The 22,874-nt window shown below is 45.7% G+C and overlaps 1 protein-coding gene across 6 annotated transcripts in view; it reads left to right on the top strand.

The window, feature by feature from the left end:
* Nucleotides 1–22,874, top strand: part of AMOTL1 (angiomotin like 1) — a 129,088-nt gene that overhangs the window by 55,852 nt on the left and 50,362 nt on the right. For 5 of the 6 annotated variants that reach the window (XM_036426252.2, XM_036426251.2, XM_045578022.1 and 2 more), the window contains 2 exons: nt 13,030–13,179; nt 19,457–20,390. In XM_036426252.2, the coding sequence (XP_036282145.1) occupies nt 13,030–13,179; nt 19,457–20,390 (1,084 nt within the window). The remainder of the gene's footprint in view (nt 1–13,029; nt 13,180–19,456; nt 20,391–22,874) is intronic. The other variant, XM_045578023.1, reaches the window with a different exon arrangement.

Raw genomic sequence — 22,874 nt, forward strand, 5'->3', positions numbered from 1 at the left:
AATCATGTGCTATGTGACCTTTAGCCATTGGCTTTTTCTCTAAGTCTCAATACCCTTGAGATCCAACCAAGCTGTTACATTTTTTCAATAGGCCATTCCCTTTTATTGCTAAGCAGTATTTCATGGTATGGATGTGCCACAATTTAACCATTCCCTTTATTTATTTATTTATTTATTTATTTATTTATTTATTTATTTTTAAAATAATTTTATTGATTTTTGTACAGAGTGGAAGGGAAAGAGATAGAGAGTTAGAAACATCAATGAGAGAGAGTCATTGATCAGCTGCCTCTTGCACACCCCCTTCTGGGGATATGCCCGCAACCAAGGTACATGCCCTTGACCGGAATCGAACCCGGGGCCCTTCAGTCCCCAAGCCGACGCTCTATCCATTGAGCCAAACCGGTCCCGGCTAACCATTCCCTTTATTGAAGGACATTCAGGTTGTTTCCAGTTTGGGGGTTCTTAATATTTGATAAATGCCCCCAAGAGTGTGATTGCTTGATTTTGTATGGTCAGTGTATGTTTGGTTTTTTGAGAAACTGACAAATTCTTTTCCAGAGTTACCTGTATTATTTGACATTCCCGTGAGCAATGGATGGGAGGGCCAGTTCCTTTGCGTCCTCACCTGCGGCTGCTTATTATTCTAGCTGCTCCCATAAGGGTTCTAGTCTAGCGTGGTGTTCATTTGCAGCCCCTAACGGCTGCTGTTGTTAAACATCTTTTCACGAACTTACTTGCCATCTGTAAGTCCTCTTTGGTGGAACGTCTGTCTCGTGGCCATGTTCCAACTGGGTTGTTATTTTTTTCACTATTGAGCTTTGAGAGTTCTTCATATGTTTTAGGTTCTAATCCTTTGTCAGGTATGTTCCTTCCACATTTTTTTTTTCCAGCATGCAGTTTGTCTTTTTGTCCTTTTAGCAGGATATTTTGCAGGAAAAAAATTGTTTTTAATTTTGATAAAGTTCACTTTGTTGACTTTTTTTTTTTGGTGGTGGTGGTGGGGCGGGGGAGATGTGCGTTTGGTATCACATCTAAGAACGTTTTGCCTAGGTCTATTCCCCAAAGATTTTCTCCTACATTTTCTTCTAGAAGTTTCACAATTTTATGTTTTATAATCTAATTGTGGTTCACATTTACCCTCTTAAGAATTTGTATGTCTTCTGCCATTTATTATGTATTTTGTGCTCTGGAAGCTCACAGATGAATTAGTCATATACGGTTCCTACTCTCAAGAGCTCACTGCTTAGTGGACATCCCCATGTGTTAAAGACAATATCGAGACCGTGTGATGAACATTGAGCAGAGAGGGCTCGCTTTGGTCCAGGTGGTCAGCGGGCTTCCCTGGGCGTGCTGCCTGAGCACAGTGGGAGTAAAATTGGTTCTTGCTTTTGATCCAGTTTTTGGATATCTTTATTTTGGATTCTTCGGTGTGAGGGTCATCCTGGTTCCTGAGTGCATGCTGAAGGACGTGGATGACTTTTTTTTTTTAATAGCATATGGCATTCTTAAAAAATGCATAAAGAGTATGAATAAAGTTGAATAGATGTAAAGTTTGGGTATATATTAAAAGGTAAAAGGTAGTGGTATTTAGGGTTGTTTAGGAAGAAATAGACCTGGTTTGCTTCCTGGTCCTGCCTCTTCCTTGCTCTGTAACCTCAGGGAATTTGACTTGCTGAAGCCTCGTGGGTAAAATGGAGACAATAATAGTTTTTACCTCATGAAGTTGCATGAGGGTGAAATGAAATAATGCATATGTAGCACTTAGCACAGTGCTGGGCACATTGAAAGCATTCAATAAATGCCTCCTATAATAATAATAATAATAAAAAATAATAATAATAATTGCTATGATTAAAACAGCAGAGAGACAAACAGTTTGGTAATGTTATATGTGTTCTCATATATCTCCTGAGAAAACTGGAATCCCAGTTCCTACTCATAGAAGCTTACCTTTTCACAGTTGGAAACTTTGTGTCATGTACCAAATATTTATTGAATGAGGTTAGGAGCTAGAGTATTCCATTCACATTCTAGTACTGCCCATAAAATATGCCTTTTCCACACCCATAAACCCAGACTTTTCTGAATAAAGAACAATTTCCTCTTTGCCCTGACCACAGGCGGTGCGGGAGGCGTGTGTGCTGGTTCGGAGTTTATTGCCCGAGGTACAGAAAGCCAGGACTCATGTCACCAGGGCACGTCCCAAACTTCACAGCTGGCAGCTCCCTCTCCTTTCCCTGTTGACCAGGTTTTTGCTTTCCCAGAGGAAACGCATGAGGCCTTAGATGTGCATTTCTCCAGCAGAGGCTCTCAGATGTGGGTGGGCATCAGAATTATTGGGAGGACTTATTTGAACACAGACAGCAGAGTCCCAACCCCAGAGTTTCTGTTTCTGATCTTAGATGGGGGAAGCCTGAAGTAAATACAAATATTTACATTTTAATAGCATCTATTAAGTAACTAAGATCACTTTGTTAGTTGGGTAACATAAAATGGGCTTTGTGTAATTAAGCTTGTTTATAAAGTGAACAGAATGTAGTATTAAATTTAATAGTTTATTTAGGCAGCCATCACAAACATTCTAATAGAATTTATGTGAAATATTTTCACTTTCTGTTAAAGAAGGTACATGTTTGACTATTAGGGAGCATGCCATTTCTTATTTTTGGACAGAATATAAACCATGGTACAGACACACTCACTGGTCAGTAAGTATCTGCTGAATGAGTAAGTCTGGATTGTACAAGTCAATACTGAGATGGAGAATTTGGGAAGAATGCAAAAAAGAAAGTTTCTCTAGCGGACCTTTTCCCCTCCATCTTATGTTTTAAAGTCTGTCATACGCCTGGCACTGGACTAAATGTGGGGTGTATGTCCTTTGTGCCGATGGAACTTACATTTTAAAAGGGAGGTAATAAAGTACAATATTAAAAAAACAGAAGGCAGATGAGCTGGTGTATTCCACTCTGAGAAGGCCAAGAAAGGGTTTATAACTGCTTTTCAAGTTTTCTGTCTTCACTGTGAACAGACGAAGAGGAAGTGGGTTTAAATTACAGATATGATTTCTAGAAGTATGAAAGGGTCCTTGCCAGGAAGCTTGGGAGGATATGGAGATCAAAGATGCAGCCAATGAATTACTAGAAGTGTGGGAGTGTCTCATTCTAGAAATCCCTTTAAATTGGTTTCATGTGCCTTAAGGTGGTCCTGTCTGACAGTGGGACATGGGCCAGAGGGGCTAGTTGTGATGTGTTCTTCTGTGGAGCTTAATGTAGACCCAAGGGCCGAAGACCGAGATTCACTTCCCACCTGTACCACTCACTGGCTTTATTTTTTTAAATTTTTATTTATTGATAAGAGATAGACATGGATTTATTGTTCCACGTATTTCTACATTCATTGGCTGCTTCTTGTATGCACCCTGACCTGGGATCAAACCTGCAACCTTAGCGTATTGGGATAATGCTCTAACCAACTGAGCTATCTGGCCAGGGCTCCCTGGTTTTATATTCTTGGGCAAATTACTTAACTTGTCTGTCAAGTAGTCTCCTCGTATGTTAAATAGAGATAATAGTAATGCCTACCCTAAAAGGTCATTATAAGGATTGCATGGATTATGTGGTAAAACATGCACATTGCTAAGAACAATATCTGACACTTTGAAAGAGTTATATGTGTTCACTATCATCATTGTCCCAGTTCCGGTTGCTGTGTAACAAATGGCCTCAAATTCAAACAACCATTTTATTATTTTATAGAATCTGTGGGTCTGGGTGTCATGCATGGAACATGGAATGAAGAAGTGATTTGTTTCTCTCCCTGAACCAGGGACTTTGGTGGGAAGGCGGCAGGGGTGGACTGGATGGTTTGGGGTTGGGTCCTCAGGAGGCTTCTTTATCCACATGTCTGGGATGGCTAGAAGGCTAAGTCTGTGGAAAGTGGACTTCCCGTGTGTCTTTGCCTCCTCAGAGCATCAAGCTACTCATTTTGTTTAGCTGCTATACATCTCCATTAAAAAGCAAACAAACTTAAAGCTCATCCATACTAGCAGTGAAACTGGTGCTCATGTCGGTGATTTTTGTGCTGATTTGGACCTGAGATTCAGAATCTCCGGAAATGTTACGTTATGTTCTAGTCACATTGATTTATACTTTCCCCCCCAGAGAATTATTCAGTTACCTGTTGCACTGGATACTGGAGAAATGTTGTAATGGGTCTTCCAGTCAACTCTGTATCTTGAAGTGAGGCCAGCTGTTTTTATTCTTTTATTTTTCATTGTATTGGCCAGGCCATTATAAGACTCGCTGGGGCCCCAGCCGGTGTGGCTCAGTGATTGAGCATCAACCCATGAACCGACAGGTCACTGGTTTGGTTCCCAGACAGAACACATGCCTGGTTGAGGGCTCGATCCCTGGAGGGGGACTTGCAGGAGGCAGCTGATCGATGTTTCTATCTCTCTATCTTGCTCTCTCTTAAAATCAATAAAAGCAATTTAAAGGAAAAAAAAAAGACTCACTGAGTTTTCTCCCACGTTGGTACTAAAGGGTCAGTTTCTCCTCCATTGTCAGTGAAAGGGATAGATTCAACATAGTCGGTGCAGAGAAAGGATTCAGAGTTCACACCTTGACCTTCATCCTTACACCACAGGTGGAATGAAAGTTATGGAACAAAGGTGACAAGGAAAGGAGAGGTTTTTTCTTATTTGTAGTGCTGGGTACAGTTGGTTCAGTCACACTCCCGGTAACTACCCTGTTGTCCCCTTTGAAGGTGGAGCCTCCTGGCAGCTGAGGGTTTTCAGGTTCAAGTCCTGGTACCTTCTCCAGACCCACCTAACCCTAAACCTGAACGCCAAGGTGGCCAGAGAAGTTAGGAGTTTTGAAGAGCCTTGGGATAACATCATGTACTCTTTTATTTTGTTATTCCAGTAGGACCACAATGCTAAGCTTATTTTCAGAGAGATGGTATATTTAAGATTTTTCTCCTTTCAAATTCTTGGAATAGTCTGACAAAAACAAAAACAAACAAACAAACAAACAAACAAACAAAAACTCTAACAGCGTTCATCTCTGATCTGCTTGAGCACCTGGCTATTTTTTAAAAGCTCACTGGTTTGATCCTCTTTGGGAAGAGACTTTTATAGCAGTAATTCCTGTTCCATTCCCCATAGAATTTACTGAGCACTTACTATGTGCGGGAACACTGTGATAGCCCATTCTGTTGTCTCACTTAATCTCCATAACCGCTGGACATAGTAGGTCCTGTTATTACCCCCGTTGACTGAGAAGGTAATGGGCACCTTAATGGGCACCAAGAAGTTAACTCATTTGCTCAAGTTCACAAAGCTCGTAAATGGTCCACCCTGGGTTCTTGCACTGTTTCAGAAACAGATTTACCAAAACCAAAGGCACACATAGCCGCCTTTTCCATTTCTGTCTTTTTTATATTCTTTCAGTCCTTCTAATCCTCCAGTCTTTTGGCTTGACAGCATCATCCTCTTTCCTCTCCCGTCATCATGTCTCAACATCCTTGCCTCTTTGTCCAAAGATTGCCTGACTTCCCGCTGGGCAAGGTATTAGCTTCTTTTCTCCCCACCTCTTCAAAATATTCTCATGGAGACATTTTGCTAGTGAAGTACCATTGCAGGCTTGTATTCCTTTTTATAAAAATTCCTCAAGGGCAAGGAGATGCATTCATGTGCAGGTGCTTTCTGGAGGGGCCTCTCTCTCTCTCTCTCTTTCTCTCTCTCTAACACATTTTACTTAAACAGTGGGTCCATCCACCTGACGAGCTGTGTTCAGGCTGTGCTTTATAGTAGAGGGCCTCTGGCGCCTTCTTCAGGTTTCACCATCTTCCTTTGCGTGGCCAGGGAGGGGACTCCGTTCTAACCGGTTTGCAGCCATGATCATCTTAAGTTTTGTATGTCTTGGTCCCTTTCCTCTAGAAGAGGGTACATCACATGGAGCAGTGCTTCTCAAAGTGCCGTCTGTAGAACCCTGAAGGTTTCTGAGACCTAAAAACTATCTTCATAACAATTCTAAGACATCCCTGTCTTTTTCACTCTTACTGACATTTGCACTGAAGGTGGCAGGCAATGCTGGGTTGCCCAGGTGGAATGGGACGAAACAGCACCTTTCTGTAAATGCAAGCATTTCATTGAAGCTCCTAATTTTAATGTAAGGAATTAGTCAGGGAAAGACGATTTAGGATTAAGTGAAGGATTCTTTTTAAAAATATATATATTTTATTGATTTTTTTTTACAGAGAGGAAGAGAGAGGTATAGAGAGTTAGAAACATCGATGAGAGAGAATCATCAATCAGCTGCCTCCTGCACACCCCCACTGGGGATGTGCCCACAACCAAGGTACATTCCCTTGACCGGAATCGAACCTGGGATCTTTCAGTCCACAGGCCGACGCTCTATCCACTGAGCCAAACTGGTCTTGGCAAGTGAAGGATTCTTGAGGGCCTTTGGAGGGCGTAGTGAAAAGGCCTTCCTGTTGGAGGGGTGGTGCAGTCCCTTGTGCTGTGGCCCAGGGCATCACCTGATCAACGTGAGCCTAGTCCCCATCGCCACGAAATGGGAACAGGGTGGCGATCACGAACGATAGCTTTATATCATCCCTGCACTTACAGGCCCTCAGTAAATGGTAGCTCCTGCTCATATGGGTTGTGCTCTTATTGCTAAATGGATGTTTAGTTTCTTGGGAATATTGGTTGCTTTAAATTGTGTAGTTTGTTTGGGAGCTAATGTTGACTTACGAGTTGGGTGAGCATGATGAGAAGACACGTACTTGTCTCTTGAGAGCCCCAGTCCCTGCAAAACTGCTCCCTGATGGACATGGTGCGGTCACTTGGCTGTGACAACAGGTGCTAATGGGACCCAGGAAGCTGGGAGAGTCGGAGGCAGCCAGAGTGTCTGACCTTTCCTCTTCTGCCTTAGGGTGGGTGAGAGGCAGTTGTTGTCATTTTATGTCTTGGGTTTATCAGAGGGCTTTCCATCCTGTTTGTTTTCTTTTGTTAAAAAATTAAGTACTTGCTGTTTACATACAGTGATAGAAACATGTGTAAGTAATGGAGTTCACACACTAATAATCATAATCATGTGTGCCATGGCCACCCCAAAGAGTTCCCTTTTGGTCCTGGGATAGGTGTAAACAAGTATGTTTAAAGATTATTTGGATCTCAGTTATTTAATAAATATAGGGCTTATTTGTTAAAACTTATCTGCATGAAGGATTCCTAGAGATCTCTCAGTGTTTGTAGCTAACAATACTTTATTTTTTATAATATATTTTACTGATTTTTTTTACAGAGAGGAAGGGAGTTAGAAACATCAATGAGAGAGAAACATCGATCAGTTGCCTCATGCACACTCCCCCAACTGGGAATATGCCCGTAACCAAGGTACATGCCCTTGACTGGAATTGAACCCAGGACCCTTCATTCCACAGTTCTATCCACTGGGCCAAACCGGTTTCAGCTAACAATACTTTATTACTATGTACTTACATTTGCTAAGAAGGTAGATGTTACGGTAAGTGTTCTTACACAAACACAACACAAATAATAAACAGGGTGGGAGGAGACGTTGGGAGGTGATGGTTATATCTGTGGTCTCGATGGTGGTGATGGGCTCACGGGCTAATACTTTCATCCCCAGACTCATTGAGTTGAATACATTAAATCTCTACAGCTTTTTACTTATTAGTCATACCTCAATAAAGTGGCTTTAAAAAAAAAAACTCATCTGAGGAAAAGAATTTTCAGAGTCTAGATACTTCTAGTTTTAGATAATTTAAGAACAAATTATATCAACATGAAATATGAATTTTGGTATTGTGTGCAGTTTGAGTCAAGATATTTAAAATAATCTTTGGATTTTATGTTAAGCTCTAACTTTAAAAAAGTATTACCTCTTTGAAGATAAAGTTCTTTTATTACGAACTAGAGGCCCGATGCATGAAATTCATGCAACGGGCTCAGCCCTCGCAGCCCTGGCTTCGTCTGGAAGGTCGTCTGGAGGGTCGTTCCGCTGTTGAGCCACCCAGTCTAATTAGCATATCACACTGTTATTATTATAGATACTTTCACTGTGTACTCCCTTTGACTCTGTGTGATTGGTGGGCCTGGGATGGCTCCTCTGTTTATGGTGAGGGAGCGCACGCCCTCCAAGGTCTCCAGGCTGTGCTCCTGCTCGCAGACCTAGGAAGGACGCGGGAGCCACCGGCGGCAGAGGGCCTGGCACTGAGGCCTCGCCCTGGGCAGGGTGGCCCAGGTGGAGTGGGCGGAAGCAGCACTTTTCCATAAATGGAGGCTTGTGATCAGGCTGCAAAGTCCCCGTGCAGTTACTGCAGCATCATGTACAAAGCCCCCGCAGGAACTGCATCACAGCGCACTGGTCATAATCCATTTCGGCCCCAGGTTCAATTCCAGTCAGGGGCATGTACCTTGGTTGCAAGCACATACCCAGTAGGGGTGTGCAGGAGGCAGCAGATCGATATTTTGCTCTTCGATGTTTCTAACTCTTTATCCCTCTCCCTTCCTCTCTGTAATCAATAAAAAATATTTTTAAAACGAAGATGTTCATAACTGGTTATTTAAAAATGTATCTTAATTCCATTAAAAAATACTGAGTGTCCATAGTGTGCTCAAAACTGCTAGGTGCTGTGAACCTTTGTAGCTGATTCATTGAATCAATAAATATGAATTGAACACTTATGATGATCTTATTTCTGCTAGAAATTGGAAATACAAAGATGAATAAGACAGGATCCTTAGTACTGTTAATCAACTGAATGGTCAAGGAAAACAACCTGAAGACATAGGCAATGTATTACCCAATATTTTGTGGCATGATAATATTTGCTGGCATGAGATGGCAGCACAGATGAGTGGCATGGTAGGGGAAGAAGGGGAGATGACTTCCTGGAGGAAGTGGCACTAGGGTAGAGCTTCCGAGGATGTGTTTCAGCGTTCAGCGTGTGCCCAGCAAGCGCTTCCTCGGCTCGTCGGGGAGGAAGGCCCCCTGATGGAGGAAACCTAAGAAGAGCAGCCAGTGCTTCTCTAGAGTTTGCGCAAAGGCAATAGACATGAGTTGCTATGGTTCAAGGCAGATTGTGTTGTCATGTGGTGCTTAATGTAAAAACAATGCCGTGTTCTTAGAATGGGAGTGCGCGGTTATGATGGAAGGCACACCACACCACTCAGCAATTACCCACCCACCGCCTCTTGCTTTGCAGCAGTCATTCAGCATGGGCTGGTGGTGCCACCCTGGGAATGCTCGAAGATGGGCACCACACCATGCGCATGCTACTTTCTGCGAGCAGTATGTATGGTGCATGGCCTCTCACTACTTGCTGATGGGGAACATGGCACTGTCCTCTGGGATGGTCTCACTACTTCGTGTATAGACAAGGTCAAAGATCCCGCCAAGAGCAGTTGACATGTAAGTGCGGAGTTGTGTGCTTCCAATAATCACCGCTGTGGCAGTTGAGGGATGGAAGGACAGCGTAGGAGAAGGTTGGAGGCAAACTGAAGGGGTCAGTGGACTGGAGAGAGCCTTACAGTAGCAGTGGAGGGGACTGTGAAGCTAGAGGTTGGCTTTGTTAGCCGGGAGTTGGAGAACGGGGGTGACACATTCATGGATGCTGAGGGGACCAGCAAGACTGACGGCATCTAAAGGAAAGGTCTGGTTGTAGGCAGCCTTGGGGACCCAAGATCAGAACTTGAGGCTATAGCCAGGGTGGTTATGTGCAAGCCAGGGGCATGTAAGGCCGGGCGATTTCCCAGCTGTAAGTGTTGGGTGATGATGGGTGTCAGTTGAGTGTCTACAATGTTTACACCTAAGGAAACTCTGAGCCTCTTATGTTGGCCTGGTTACAGATTCAGGGTCCGATCGGAGGCACATAACCAGTCATGGTGTGAGGTGAGGCGGTTGAGCAGGTCACCAGGACTCAGGTCATGCCTCTGACTCCCCAGAAAATGACTTCATTTTGCCTTAATTCGTTTTTTCCTCCAACACTGAAGCCCTTGGTTATGGCTACTGTTGAGTAAGGAAAAAAAGTCTTGTTCAGGGTCACATCACGTAAAGGCCTCTGCACACTTACAAAGAAAGCAACAGCATAAGACCATAATGGGAAGGAAGGATTTGGTGCTTCAGGAGCAAGCCAAAAGCAGTCACGCTCAGGCGGAGAAGCAAAGAGTCTTCTTGCTGACAAATAACAAGCACATTTTGTAAAGAAAGGGAATCATTTGTGGTGACATGGGTCATAGTCAATATAGGGCCAAAATGTTGAACCCTCCACCTGGAATTTCCAGATTCCCCCCTTTGTCAAGTGCAGTACAGACAGACCTCGAGCTTTCCTGCGGGGCTGGGCCCTGGGGGCTGCCCCCCCCCCCGCCCCCCAGGACACCCCGCAGAGCACTGACTCCTGTACGATCACCTTAGCTTGCTTTCCATTGCGTTTGTCACTTTTCCCAGACAGACAAGCTGTGTGAGTGGCCATCCTCAGACAAGGTGCTGGTTAGAAAGAAACAGGTGACTGCAGGCTGCTAAGCACAGAGGACCTTACATGGAAATAGTCTCTATGAAGCCCCCAGAGGCAACACATGAATGGGTTACACCCTGTTGAGCCAGCAGAGTCCTTGAGTGGTGCAGATTCCTTTAAAAGCTGGACCAGTGCCCAGTCAGAGTGGCTCAGTTGGTTGAGCATCGCCCTGAACCCCGAAAGGTTTCCAGTTTGATTCCCAATCAGGGCACATACCTGGGATACGGGTTCAATCTCCGCTCAGGGCATGTATGGAAGGCAACCAACTGATGGATGTTTCTCTCACATCAATGTTTCTCTCTCTCTCTCTCTCTCTCTCTCTCTCTCTCTCTCTCTCTCTCTCTCTAAGGATTTAAAAAACAAACAAACACAACAACAACAAAAAAATGGGACCATTACTTAGTCTCTGGGACTGAGCCATGTTATAGGGTGGGAGTGGTACCCTGAGATTTCAGTGGTTTCCCCAGTCTCTTGCTCTCAGGTGTGGAGAATCAGAGTACATTGTAGTGACCTAGGATGGCTTATAACACAGTTCTTAACTGGGCTCCATGTTGAAAGTGTATATCCTCTCTCTCTCTCTCTCAATCTTTCTCTCTCTCTCCTTTATATACATATGCATATACACATATATCCTTAGTTAGGTTTCAATTTTATTAGCAATTTGCTCTTTTTAGAATTCTTAGTCCATCCCTGACCCTGACCTACTACTATATAAAGTATATTTTTTTTAAAAAAATCACACACGCTTTTCTTGACGTGTGTGGGTCCTCACTACCTCTCTGACTCTGATCTGGTGGGGAGTGGTACTCAGGTGCAGAAACATGTTTTTGTGTCTTGCTTTTTTGCCTGTGTGTGCTGTTCTCTGCTAGCAGAGGGCTTCTCACTTAGGCTGCACATTGGAGTCATGTGAGGAGCTTTATGAAATACGAGTTCGTGGGCCCTGTCCCTGGAGATCTGATTGGACAGGTCTGGGTGAGGCCTGGGTACGAGGCTTTTAAAAATCCCAGGTCATTCTAACGCATCGCCACGGTTGTACTTTGCCCATCTGCAATTTTCCACCAACATTTTCCACTGGCCTGAAGGGGAAGCCAGGTCAAGATCTGCCTTTGGATCTGGGCCATCATGATTCCTAATTTTAGCCCTAGGCTTTTGGATTTATAGATGTGGGGGGACGAAGCCCAAAGAGTGGGTTTCTTTCCAAGGGTAGCCTGTGCAGGTTGGCCAAAAGGAGAACGCTGACAGGTAGCCGCCACACGTATTGGAGCTGTAATTTTAGGCTCATCGTCATATACTCTCTTGTTCATACGTGGTTCATTTTCATTCTTAAGGTGAAAGTCACAAACAACATTATTTATTTTTAGCTTTATGGGATAAATATTCTATTTGTAACACTTGTTTTCCCTCCAGTCCAAACATGCCTGTGATTCATGTGAGCACACATACACGTATGTCATGAGGGAAGGAAACTCAGAAAGACGAGGGGTACGCTCCCATCTGTGGCCTCAGAATAATGTTCTTTACTACGAGCTTCGGCTCCGTGGGAAAGGGGTAGAGAGCAAACCTAGCACTACATTTCAAATTACTAGTCTGGAGTGACTGCTGAGAAACATTTTTCTGATGATAGAACTATCTTTTAGGCAAGGACTTTCATTTTTAAAAAATAGCAGGACGCTTTCCCCCAGAGAAAACGAAGTTCCTTTGCCAAAAAGAGCCATGAACTGGGCGTCCACACAAGGAAACCAGTGCCGGGAGAGGGGGGGGGGGGCCCTCCTGCTGCGTGTTCCCACGCCGTTGTCTGTGGGGTATCCGTGTCCTGGCAGAGGCATCTCGTGTCCAGTGTCTGTGGATTGAACCCAGTGTCACGTTTAATCAGAGCAGGAAGCACACCCCGCTTTGTGTGAGAAGCAGGTCGACTGGAGCAAAAGGCCAGTGCTTGGCAGAGGGCCAGAACCCACCGGCTGGTGCCCCGCTGCCATAGGGGGCTCCAGAAACAGGAGAGTAGGGCGAGTGCTGTGTCCTGGGCTGGGACGCACTCCTGCCAACACACGGCGAGAAGACCACCCCTCCCTCTCTGTCCTTTATATTCCCAGAGTCCGCAGCTCTCCCCACCCCAGAGCTCCTTTCCTGGCCTCTCCTTCGCCCGGCCCTGTCCCCTCCTTGCCTGTTCAGAGCTCAGTGACCTGTCCACGGTCTCAGGGGACTCGGATCCTGCCCGCAGTGCTGCCGTTGTGTGCAAGCGTCCGCGCCTCCGCTCGGCGGGTCTTGAAGATTGCTGTCTGGCTTTGTGGGTCATTTGGTGGGTGGCCGGGTGAGGAGTGATCATTCTGAATAGTCACTCTGGAATTTTATGAATCAAAAAGGCAGAGCTCCCACTGCACGCTGAGATGTGGGAGCGTGCCTCGCGGGCTCTGGTGAGTCACACGGGGGAGGGAGAGGAGGGCTTGGTGCTAACGGACGCTTGGCTTTTTTTCTCCCCCGCAGGCCCCCCTCCTGCGTGTTACAGTCCCAGTAGCCCCGCCCAGATTCTAGAAGACCCCAGCTACTTCTTCCCAGACTTCCCGCTCTACTCCGGGCGGCATGAAGCGCCTGCTCTGACGGTGGAGGCTGGCGGAACCATCCGGGAGAAAGTTGGTGAGTTCTTTGACTGGCACTTGTGGTGGAAACACAAAAAGATTGTAGGTGTCTTGTTTTTAGCGCTTTTGCATAATTCCCCCTGCCCCCTGTGCTCATTTAAAAAAAAAAAAAAATCAGCATGTGGTATTATTGGTTGTCTCTTTATTGGCAGGTGCCTTATTTTTAATGTTTGTGCTATGGGTGTTAATAGACTATCTTACTATCCTGTTTCCTTGAAAATAAGACAGTGTCTTATATTAATTTTTTCTCCCAAAGTTGCTCTAGGTCTTATTTTCAGGGGATGTCTTATCTTTTCATGCGCTAGGTCTTATTTTCGGAGGATGTCTTATTTTCAGGGAAACACGGTATAACTTGTGATTCACCAGAGAGAGAGTTCCTAGGTAGGTAGGAACTTAAGAATGATACCATTTATTCCCTAAATTTTCTCTAATTCCTAAATACATTTTTGGTACTCCTTCCTAGAATCTTTACTTCTTTATTTCTTTCTACTTCACTTTAATCTTTTTGCAAATAACTCAGAAGTTCAGAAGAAATTCAAAACTATAGTAGGGAAGGGACTGTCTCCTTTGTAAAAACTTCCTGCCTATTTTTGAGGACTTTTCAGGAAAAACGAAGAGGGAATTTTTATCTTTAAATATATATATTTTTTATTGATTTCAGAGAAGAAGGGAGAAGGAGAGATAGAAACATCAATGAGAATAAAAGAATCATTGATTGGCTGCCTTCTGCATGCCCCCCAACCCAGGCATGTGCCCTTGACCGGAATCCAACCAGGGACCCTTCAGTCTGCAGGCTGGCACTCTATCCACTGAGCCAAACCAGCTAGGGCAGTGGTCGGCAAATTCATTAGTCAACGGAGCCAAGTATCAACAGTACGATGATTGAAATTTCTTCTGAGAGCCAAATTTTTTAAACTCAAACTTCTTCTAACACCATTTCTTCAAAATAGACTCGCCCAAGGCCATGGTATTTTGTGAAAGAGCCACACTCAAGGGGCCAAAGAGCCGCATGTGCCTCGCTAGCCGCCGTTTGCCGGCCACTGAGCTAGAGCATATAAGGGAATTTTTCAGACCACTTTAGGGAAGCATCTCAGGGCCCAAATGTGCTTAGAAAAGAGAATGTAATAGTTTTCATGCCTGGTGAAACTCTATTCCTTTTATTATTCATCAAAAAAAAAATAATTCTCCTCTGGAAAATACTTTTTTAATTTTAATAGAATTTTTATTCATTTTATTAAAAAATGATTTTTATTTGATACTGCTTGTTCCAGTAAGCCTTTCAGATCAGTTATCCTGAGGGTAAGGGCATCCTTTTTACTCTCCTGCTCCTGCATCAGTCAGGAAGCCTGAATACAGCAGGTTTCAGCCAGTCTTTGCTTAGTGAGTGTGGCCCAGTTCAACCCACACTGATCACTCTTTCCGTGGGTCGTTCACCACTTACTACGACGATTATTTGGCCGTTCATCTTGCATGGAACTTTCATGATCTGTTTTTACTGTTTAACATGTTTGCTGTTGAACTTCAGGTTTCTATTTCAGTTGCAGTTACCTGAAGGGAAGGGCTAAGTTTGAATGTGCTCCACTGCAGTCCTCTGGGGCAGATAGGAAGTCTGCCCATTTTTACAGGGGAGAGAGGCTCAGAGAAGCCAAGTAATTTGCCTGAAGTCCCAGGGGAGGTTCTGGGGAGATGGTCAGTGTTGAGCTTCCTGAAGGCTTTCTATGGATCAGAGCAGTGTTCTGGGCGCTGGCGATGCAGTGTGTGAATTCAGCAAACAAACTCCCCACCCTCTGGTGCTTCGGTCTAGTAGAGGAAGACAGGTCATACCTACAGTGTGGATTGAAAGGAGAAGAGGCCAGAGGCTAGAGGTATTCGGAGGCTCCTCAGGACATCTAAGCCACTGGTCAGGAGAGCCAGACCTGAGGAGTGGCTGAGGGCATGGGAGCTAGGTTACACAGTCTTTGCTATTGCAGGTACACTAAAGATGTTATCTGCTGTCACCTTTTCTCATATTGTAATATCAAAGAGAATAAGTGGTATATAATCCTTGCCAATAGAAGACAGTAAACCCAATGGAAGGTGTCTATGTGCGTACTCATGTAAATGTGGGAGTATACGTATATTTACATATTTACTGGTAGCCCTGGGCACAAGTAGCTTGCTGCTGCTTGCCTCAGCTGGTCACCCGCCCACCACCCCTGCTTGTAGCTCGCTGCCACGCCTCCACCTGCTGCCACGCCCTCCTATAGCTCTCTACCACTTGTAGATTGGTTGTGATGTTATGGCATACGGATAATTAGCATATTCCTCTCTCATTATATAGATAAGCATATTACACCACTTTTTTTTTCTTCTTCTCTCATTTCACTGTGGACAAAGAAAACCTAGCTTGGCAGTTGATTAAATGGTGGGAGCAAAGGAGGCAGAAGGTCAGATGTAAATCTAAAATGTCTATCAGGATGACTCATACGAGGATGCCATTTATAGGTTAAAAAAGAAAAAGGCAACCTTGGGAAAGAAAGACGGTTTGGGGGAAATGATGTGGTCTATGTATATATAGAAACACAGAGCCATTATTGCATGGCATTGTAGAACTGAAGGTTGCTTAGCAATGAACTGCTTCATCTTCTTCAGTTTGCAGGTGAGGCTGTTGAGGTAGGAGAGAGGAAGTGATTTGCTCAGGGCCATGCCAGAAGTAAGTGGTACAAATGTTACTATCACAATGCTACATGATGTCTTCAATATACTACTTACTAGTACTGCTGTGAAATGGGTTAAATTATATAAGGTTTCCCACACTTTTAATAATTATAAAGGCAGTGTTTATTAAACTACATTTCATTTTTTAAATTGATCTATAAGCTGTTCAAGTGTGTATACATTTTTTTGACACCCTGTGTGTATATGTGTGTATCTAATCTTTACCCAAGGATATACTTTCATTGATTTGTAGAGAGAGAGGAATGGAGAGGGAGAGAGAAAGAGAGCGTGAAATATCAATCTGTTGCCTTTTGTACACACTGTGACCAGGGATTGAACCCATAGCCTACGTATGTGCCCTGATTAAGAATCAAGCCCACAACTTTTTGGAATGGGACAATGCTCCAATCAATTGAGCCACCCAGCCAGGGCTAAATTTTATATTTCATGGAGCTTGTGTAAGTATCTTTTTACTGGTTAAATGTTTGATCCCCCTCACTGGGTTGTGTGCTAGGGAGAACCAAACAAGAAGGCATGATCCTTACCTTTCGGGAGTTAGAGTCTGTGTAGGTAAATAATTGCCCTCTCCGGTGATCACTGATCTACTGAGATCTGTGCCAATGGAGTAGATATTGGAGGAGGGCTCGAGCCTGTGGGGCTGCAGCAGGAAAGGACTTCCTCAGAAAGTAGCTCGGAGCTATCCCATGCTACATAGCTAGGAATCCCCAGGAGGACATGGTGGCATGCATCTTTCTAGGCATAGGGACAAATGTGAGCAAAGGCTCTGAGGCCAGAGAGAGCCAGCATGTCTGGAGTCTCTATGTTCTTAGGTGCATTAGAGCTTAAACTCCAAGGAGTTGCCAGTGAGGGTGGGGTGGTGGTGGCCTGAAATGTTATTGGAAGGTAAGGCAGCCCCCCCTACACCAAGCATGTCAAACTCAAAGGCTAACGGGCCAAATAAACAAGGTTTAAGTTTATGTAGGCCATAAAAAACAAAAGCTTCAATTTTCATAGAAATGTAGGTTTATTTCGATAGAGACATGCTGAGTACAAAAGGCTAAATGAAATAAATGAGTCATCGTTAACATAAAATAAGAGAACATTTTAATAAAAATTAATATTTTTTTCTTGAACATGAACTCACCAGACACTGAATAACTGCACAAATTAATAAGCATAACACACACCTATTTTTCTTGTTCTTTGAAAGTGAAATATTTCCTGTTGCACACACCAAGCAAGTCAGTCCAAAAATAATGATGTGGCAATCAACTGCTAAAATATTTGCTGCTAGTATTAGTGGAGAGAAATGGGGTGCCTGCGTGTAAGGTGCGAAACAGAAATGAATGCAACACGATTATAGTAATCAGTCAATAGCAAACGTTGTGGTTTGTTATTAATAATCCTATATAATAAAAGCATAATATGCTAAATGTCCGACTGTTCCATTAGTTGTTATGATGCACACTAACCACCAGGCGGCAGACTGACCAGTAAGTTAGCTTGTTGCTGGGGTCTGGTGGATTGGGACTGGGCAAGATGGGCTGGACACGCCCCCTAACCCTTCCATGGTCCCTCCCCAGCCAGCCAACCTCCCGCAGTCCCTCCCCAGCTGGCTAGCCCCTATTGGCCCAATTGGAACCGGGAGAGAGAATCCCGATTAGCCCCGATTGCCAGCCAGGCCAAGGGACCTCACCGAACACTGGGCCTCTAGTTATAAATAACAGGATATTGTAAAAATTAAGTTATGAAATTTTTATTAAAATGTTTCTCATATTCCATTATATTGTCTGGGTCGCAAAAATATTCGTTGCGAACCTCGAATTTGATATGCTTGCACTACACCATGTTATAGAATTTCAGTTTTATCCTGTAAGTAGTTACTGAGGAATTTTGTGGGGAGCATTCATGTGATTCGGTTTTCCTAGTGGAACAATCTCCCAGGGTAGTGTGGGAGACAGGTTGCTGGCTGAGGGGCGGGTTTGGAAATGGGAATGAGTCCAGTGTCGGAGAAATAGATGAGCAGGCTGTTGGAATGAATTGGTCTGGGGATAAGACGCCAAGGGCTTATAAGTGTGGAGTGCACACAGATCTTGTGCAATAAATCACATCCTGGCTCAGTCTTTTCCTACCTCTGTGACCTCTGAGATTTACCTTTTCTAAACCTCTCTCCTTATCTGTAAGACTGTGGGAATTAATATCTGCCTCATATGGAACAAATGCGTATGTGGAGAGAATGTAGTGCAATGGCGTATCATATGCACTTAAAAATGATTCTTGTGGTTGCTATTGTGGTTATTATGAATCAACTTGGAGATTGGCATGGGAATAGAGAGTTGGGAGGGATATTTTGAGGGTAGAATTGACAAGCAGTCACTGACTAGGTGTTGGGGGTAAGGAAGAGGAAGGAATTTTGGAAAACTCTCAGGTTTCTAGTTTGGCAAAAATGAGACAAAGCAGGGATGCAGGGGGCTGGGTGGGTGGGTAGGCCTCTCGGGGTGAGGGGGACATATAGAGTTTGAAGGACTCATGGACCACCGGCTGGCGGTTGTAGGTATGTGGGTCACGAGTCAGTCATTGAAGATGACTGGTGGATGTGATGACCCCGAGATTCTGCTGAGTGAGGGTGGAAGAGCACCAGGGCAGAGCTGTGGGAAACACCGGAATAGAGGGGCAGGTGGGGGAAAGGCAGGCTGGGAAGGAGTGGGCAGAGAGGCCCGAGCCAGGACCTGGGTGCCGCGTTAGGCGAGCATTTCAGGAAGTGAGCGATCACCCAGCCAGATGCGTCAGGAGGGTTGGTTGTGTCGTGTGAGAGCTGGAAAATTCTCGCTGGGCTCTTGGTTAGTAGTCAGAGCAGGAGGGAGGGCAGAGCCTGGAGCATTTGGAAAGTGGAGACAGCAAGCATCCATTGCTTACTGAGGACAGCTAAGAGAACAGGGAGGAGAGAGGCAGGGTGTTAAAGGTACGTGCAGGGAAAACCATGGGAAGGACTCTTCTCTTTGTTTGGTTTTGGTTTCGGGTTTTTGCTTGTATTTTTAAAAAATATATTTTATTGATTTTTCACAGAGAGAAAGAGAGAGGGATAGAGAGTCAGAAACATCAATGAGAGAGAATCATCGATCAGCCGCCTCCTGCACACCTCCCACTGGGGATGTGCCCGCAACCAAGGCACGTGCCCTTGACAGGAATTGAACCCGGGACCCTTCAGTCCACAGGCCGATGCTCCATCCACCGAGCCAAACCAGCTAGGGCTGCTTGTATTTTTTTTTAAGATGGAAAAGACGTGGCACGTTTATATGAAGAGGAGAGGGGGCATGAGAAAGATTAAAGGAAAGGGCAGGGATGAAGGTCGGAGCAAGGCCTAGGAGGAAGCAGGGGGCCAGAGAAGGGAGAGTGTTAGAGACACTTAGAATTGGAGAAGCACTTCCATGAGCAAACTGCAGGGTACACGGAGGCGGTGGTGGACTTAAAACCTCGTCACATGCTTCTCCCGTTGGCATGTTATTTACCACACCCTAGCAGACCTACATTGCTGTGGAATAGCCTGAAAACCTTTTTCTCCTGTGCTTCCCTTACAGTCGAGGATCCTCTCTGTAACTTCCACGCCCCGAGCTTCCTGAGGATCTCAGAGGTGGAAATGAGAGGTTCCGAGGATGCGGCCGCTGGAACAGTATTGCAGCGGCTGATCCAGGAGCAGCTGCGCTATGGCACCCCGACCGAGAACATGAACCTGCTGGCCATCCAGCACCAGGCCACCGGGAGCGCAGGACCAGCCCACCCGACAACCGGCTTTTCTTCCTCGGAGAACCTCGCCCAAGAAGACCCACAAATGGTCTACCAGTCGGCGCGCCAGGAGCCGCAGGGTCAAGAGCACCAGGTGGACAATACGGTGATGGAGAAGCAGGTCCGGTCCATGCAGCCTCAGCAGAACAGCGAGGAGCTGCCCACCTACGAGGAGGCCAAGGCGCAGTCCCAGTTCTTCCGGGGGCAGCCGCCCCCGCAGCAGCCGCCGCCGCCACCGCAGGGGCCCGTGGGCCACGGCTACTACATGGCGGGGGGCGCCAGCCAGAAGGCCCGGACTGAGGGGAGGCCCACGGTGAGCCGGGCCAACAGCGGGCAGGCGCATAAGGACGAGGCGCTGAAGGAACTGAAGCAGGGCCACGTCCGCTCGCTCAGCGAGAGGATCATGCAGCTGTCGCTGGAGAAGAACGGCGTGAAGCAGCACCTCCCTGGCTCGGGGAGTGGCAAGGGGTTCAAGGCGGGCGGGGGGCCCTCCCCAGCCCAGCCCGCAGGTAAAGTGCTAGACCCCCGGGGCCCTCCCCCCGAGTACCCCTTCAAGCCCAAGCAGATGATGTCCCCGGTCAGCAAGACCCAGGAGCATGGGCTTTTCTACAGCGACCAGCACCCTGGCATGGTCCACGAGATGGTCAAGCCTTACCCCGCTCCGCAGCCCGCCAGAACGGAAGTGGCCGTCCTGAGGTACCAGCCGCCCCCGGAGTACGGGGTAACCAGGTGATTATCAAAGCCTAGCCCTTTCCCTCGGCTTCTCAAAGCCCAGCAATCATGTTTTTTTTAGCATTTGTCGTTTTCAAGGCATGTTAGGTTTTTGTCATCAGGGTTTGTTTGTTGTGTGTTTTTGTTTTTCTCTTATGCATATTATTATTACTTTTTAAAAATATGTATTTTATTGATTTTTTTTTTTTTACAGAGAGAAAGAGAGAGGGATAGAGAGTTAGAAACATCCATGAGAGAGAATCATCCATCAGCTGCCTCTTGCACACCCCCTACTGGGGATGTGCCCGCAACCAAGGTACATGCCCCCGACCGGAATCGAACCCGGGACCCTTCAGTCCATAGGCTGACACTCTACCACTGAGCCAAACGGGTTTCGGTCTCTTATGCATATTATTGAATAAGCCAATTTGGGGCCAAACTGTGTCGAGTGGAACAGACCCGAGGGCAGTTGGGGATTTACGAGGTTAGAGGAGGAGCCTGCGTTGCTGGCCGTCCTTGGGCGCTCTGCCTGGTGGCCAGGCAAAGCAGGAATTTTCCTGGCTGGCTCTGTGGAGAGCGGCCAAGCTCCTGGAACATATTATTACTATGGGTTTCATGGGGTGTTTCTTCACTGTAGGTTTTAAAGGAAAATGTAGTCTAAGTGCTTGGAACAGTGGAGTTAAAGGGACCATAGAAATCATATCGTCCCATCCCCATATTCAACAGATGACAAGCTAAAGCCTGGAAAGATTAATGAATTTCCACAGTGCACACTCCGAGGCAGCTGGAGCTCGGATCGAGTGTCCTGATCGCCCAAGTCCTTTCCCTCCATTGCCCTTAGTCGCTCTTCTGACTGGCTGGTGGAGTCAGCAACACTTACTGAGAGTGTGTCCTGTGCAGCCCTGGCTCGGAGATAAGGATATGGTCCTTCCTGGTGAGGACCTACAGCGCTGTCTCCAGGGAGACCAGCATCTGAGCACATCATTGCAGGGTGCTGTTTCAGGACAGGAGTGTGAGAGAGGGCTAGGATGACTCACAGCCGGAGGGAGTGAGGACAGTGCCACAGGGATGTGACATCTGAGTTGGGTCTTCAGGGATTAATCAGAGGTGAAGGTTAGAGGTGAAGGAGCAGGATGTACTATGCAGGGGGATTGTCGCTTCTTCAGCCAGTTTAGGAGGTTTTGTCTGAATTGAGCTGCCGTCCTGAAGAGCACTGGTGGGATAGGGTATGGTAAGAGATGGTAAGAGGCGGAAGAAGAGGTGTGTGGATGTGGAAGTTGAGGCCAATGGGTGAAGGTCTTTTAAGTGTCATACTCAGAAGTTTAGAATGTATCCATAAACAATTGTGGTTTTGGCCCTAGCCGGTTTGGCTCAGTGGATAGAGTGTTAGCCTGCGGACTAAAGGGTCCCAGGTTTGATTCCGGCCAAGACCACATGCCCCGGTTTCAGGCTTGATCCCCCTCCCCCCAGTAGGGTGCGTGAAGGAGGCAGCCAATCAATGATTCTCTCTCATTACTGATGTTTCTATCTCTCTATCTCTCTCCTTCCTTCTCTGAAATCAATGGGGGGAAAATATAACTAAAAAAATTGTGGTTTTGTTTGTTTGTGTTTTTTAAAATATATTTTTATTTATTTCAGAAATGAAGGGAGCGGGAGAGAGAAACATTAATGATGAGAGAGAATCATTGATCAGCTGCCTCCTACATGTCCCCTGCTGGGGATCAAGCCCACAACCCCCAGCATGTGTCCTGACTGGGAATCAAACTGTGACCTCTTAGTTCATAGGTTGATGCTCAACCATTGAGCCACATCAGCTAGGCCATAAACAATTATTCGTAAGTAGAGACTATGCTGGTGTTTAATAAAAAGGCTGACTTCAATGGCAGTAAGGGCAAATTGGAGGGAAGAGAGAATGGAGGCCATGAGGACCTCCGGGGACAGTTTCAATAGCCCAGATAAGAAATGGTGAGGGTGGCATAGGTTTGAAAACATGGTCTAGACTAGAGGGTGGTCGGCAAACTGCAGCTCGCAAGCCACATGTGGCTCTTTCACAAAATACCATGACCTGGGCCAGTCTGTTTTGAAGAAGTGGCGTTAGAAGAAGTTTAAGTTTAAAAAGTTTGGCTCTCAAAAGAAATTTCAATCGTTGTACTGTTGATATTTGGCTCTGTTGACTAATGAGTGTGCTGACCACTGGTCTAGGGGAGCATGACATGCTAAGGGAGGAGGGGAAATAGAATGGACAGGATTTAGTGATTGCCCAGATATGGACGTTGAGGAATAGGGCAGTTGAAAATAAGGTGATAGGCAGTCGCTCAGGAGGGAAATGGGGATTTGCCAGCATTTAGATGTTGCTGACTTTGCCAGCGGAGAGAGAGCATGGGGCATGAGGAGAGAAGACAAGCAGCCACGGCCTGTTTATTGGACAGTCTTCATTCTCACAAAGGACTTATTTATCTGTTTCTAAGTCGAATGGGCTGAGGCTTCTCCTTGCGACCGCAG

The sequence above is a fragment of the Pipistrellus kuhlii genome, unplaced genomic scaffold (genome assembly GCF_014108245.1).
Source record: "Pipistrellus kuhlii isolate mPipKuh1 unplaced genomic scaffold, mPipKuh1.p scaffold_m20_p_9, whole genome shotgun sequence".
Classification (NCBI taxonomy): Eukaryota; Metazoa; Chordata; class Mammalia; order Chiroptera; family Vespertilionidae; genus Pipistrellus; species Pipistrellus kuhlii.